The 2,065-nt window shown below is 66.4% G+C and overlaps 1 protein-coding gene across 1 annotated transcript in view; it reads right to left on the bottom strand.

Moving 5' to 3' along the window:
* The window catches only part of SPEG (SPEG complex locus), a 29,499-nt gene extending 29,308 nt beyond the window's left edge, over positions 1-191 (bottom strand). Inside the window, 1 exon segment of the mRNA XM_009328254.1 lies at positions 57-191. Within this exon segment, the coding sequence (XP_009326529.1) occupies positions 57-191 (135 nt within the window).
* Positions 192-2,065: the final 1,874 nt, after the last annotated feature.

Below are 2,065 nucleotides of genomic sequence, written 5' to 3'. Positions count from 1 at the left end.
CCAGAGCCTGGCTGGTCTAAGGAGCGCGTCTTGCGCAAGGGCAGGCAGGGGTGTGCGGGAAAGGGGCTGTCCGCCTGCTCCAGGCTACTCCGCCGCTCCTCGAAGTACTGCAGCCTCTCAAAGATCTTGGAGCCAGCGCGCACCAGCTTGGGGGATGCCCGGACAGAGACACGGCCGGAGGCGTCGCTCATGGGTGTCTGGGGACGGGACTCTTGCGTGCTGCCCTGTGAGTACCCCGAGGACTTGGGCTTCTTGATCTTCTCCTCGTACTCCTCGGGGACGATGTCCTGGTACTCGGCCGGCACCGAGGACTTCTTGCGGGGGGTCACGGGCGTGAAGGAGGGGACGCCAGGGCCACGGGCGGCAGGCTGGGATGTGGTGCCAGCAGGCGGCAGCAGGCACGGGCCAGCACGGGGAGACGGTGAGCGGAGGATGGGTGGCTTGGCGGTCAGTGGCAGGGCAGCAGGGGACACTGGGGGCTCAGCGCCAGGCTTTGGAGACCGCTGTGGGGGTCATCTCTCCGGTAGCCCCCCTGGGGGATGCTGCTGCAAGGGGAGAGACAGAGAAGAGCAGTTCAGAGCCCTCCCTCACTGCCTGGCTGCATCCTTGCTCCCAGCCCACACCACAGTGCCCAATGGGGCACAGCAAGGGGGCAGGTGGCCAGGGCAGCCCCAGGACCGGGGAGCCTCAAGGCACCCCAGCGAGTGAATCTGGCCACCCAGAGTCCACCAGGAGCCGGCTGGGTTGAATGAGAGTCCTGGGCTGCTGTGACACAGTGGTGTCCTCTTGCCCAGGAGTACCCTTGTGGGACAGAGGGGTGATGCTGGGATACCCAGTGAGTCCCCTCCCCAGGGCCGCCATGCAGACAGGACTGGGGGCCAGGGGGTGCCCCAGTTTGCCAGGGTATCCTGGCATGCTGGTACAGCGTGGCACAGGCCAGCTCTTCTGCAAGGCAGAAGGGGTCCCTGAGGCTACAAGCACCCCCTGCGCACATGCTGCAGGCACATCCCCCCGCCCCGCTGCCCCCAGGGAGGGGCTCGGTGTTCGTGGTGCAGAAATCATAAGGTGGAGATGAGGTTCTGGTGGAACAAGCAGCCTCGAACAAAAAAAGGTGCGGGATGGAGGTCGAAGGAGCAGGCCTGCAGGGATGGGGACCGAAGGTGGCAGGAAGGAACAGGGGCTCTGAGCATGTCAGCAGGTCCTGGGGAGGCAGCATGTCCCTGGCCCCTGCTTGCCACCCCCGTGCGGTGGGGACTGCAGGTAGCAGAGCCTTGCCAGCGGGTGTCCCAGGCTGCCACGCACCCCCAGGTCCCCACACCCTGGGCTGTGCAGAGCCCCCTCAGCTGGGTGAGACGAGGGGACACCAGTGGGATGCTGCAGCTCGTGCAGTGGTGCAGGGATTACCCCCAGCCCCAACCTGGCCACAGCAGAAAGGGACCCCACTCCATGTCGTCCCCCCCTCACCCAAGGGCCTGTACCTGCCCCGGCCCAGGTTTTTCCCACCTCCTCACTGGAAACAGGCTGCCTACTGCTCAGAGCCCCCGTTCCTCATCCTCATGGTGAAGGCAAAGAAAGCCCAGGCGGAGGGGAGGAAATGGCTGCAGCGGTTGGAAGGAGATGGCCCCAGTGAGATGTCCCCTCCGCGTGCTTCCCCCGGCTACTTACACATGGAGCGAGAGCGCCCGTCCTCGGTACAGGCTGAAGGCGCTGCCGTAAGGGTCGCTGGCCACTGAAAGGCTATCCTCCGACCCCCAGCTCGTGCCCACCAGATTAGCCCGTGATGCCCGCACCAGCGGCTCCACGCCCAGGTGCCGGACCTCGGCGCCACGTGGGGCCGGCGCGTTTGCTTGCCTTGGGGTTCCCTGCGGCTGCTGCCAGGCAGCGGGGCGGAGGTAGGGTCCCCGTGCAGGGAGGCTGGCATCTGTCTCCTTCTCCACCACGGTCTGCTGGCTGCCTGACCAGCTGGAGCGTTCCTCCGCCTGTGACAGGGCCAGCACAGAGGTCGGCGTCGTGTTCATGGAGGCGTCCAGGAGGGAGGCGGACCCACCTGGACGGAGAGGGGGGA

The sequence above is a fragment of the Pygoscelis adeliae genome, unplaced genomic scaffold (assembly GCF_000699105.1).
Source record: "Pygoscelis adeliae isolate BGI_AS28 unplaced genomic scaffold, ASM69910v1 Scaffold577, whole genome shotgun sequence".
Classification (NCBI taxonomy): domain Eukaryota; kingdom Metazoa; phylum Chordata; class Aves; order Sphenisciformes; family Spheniscidae; genus Pygoscelis; species Pygoscelis adeliae.
This window is presented reverse-complemented; position numbering and strand designations above follow the sequence as displayed.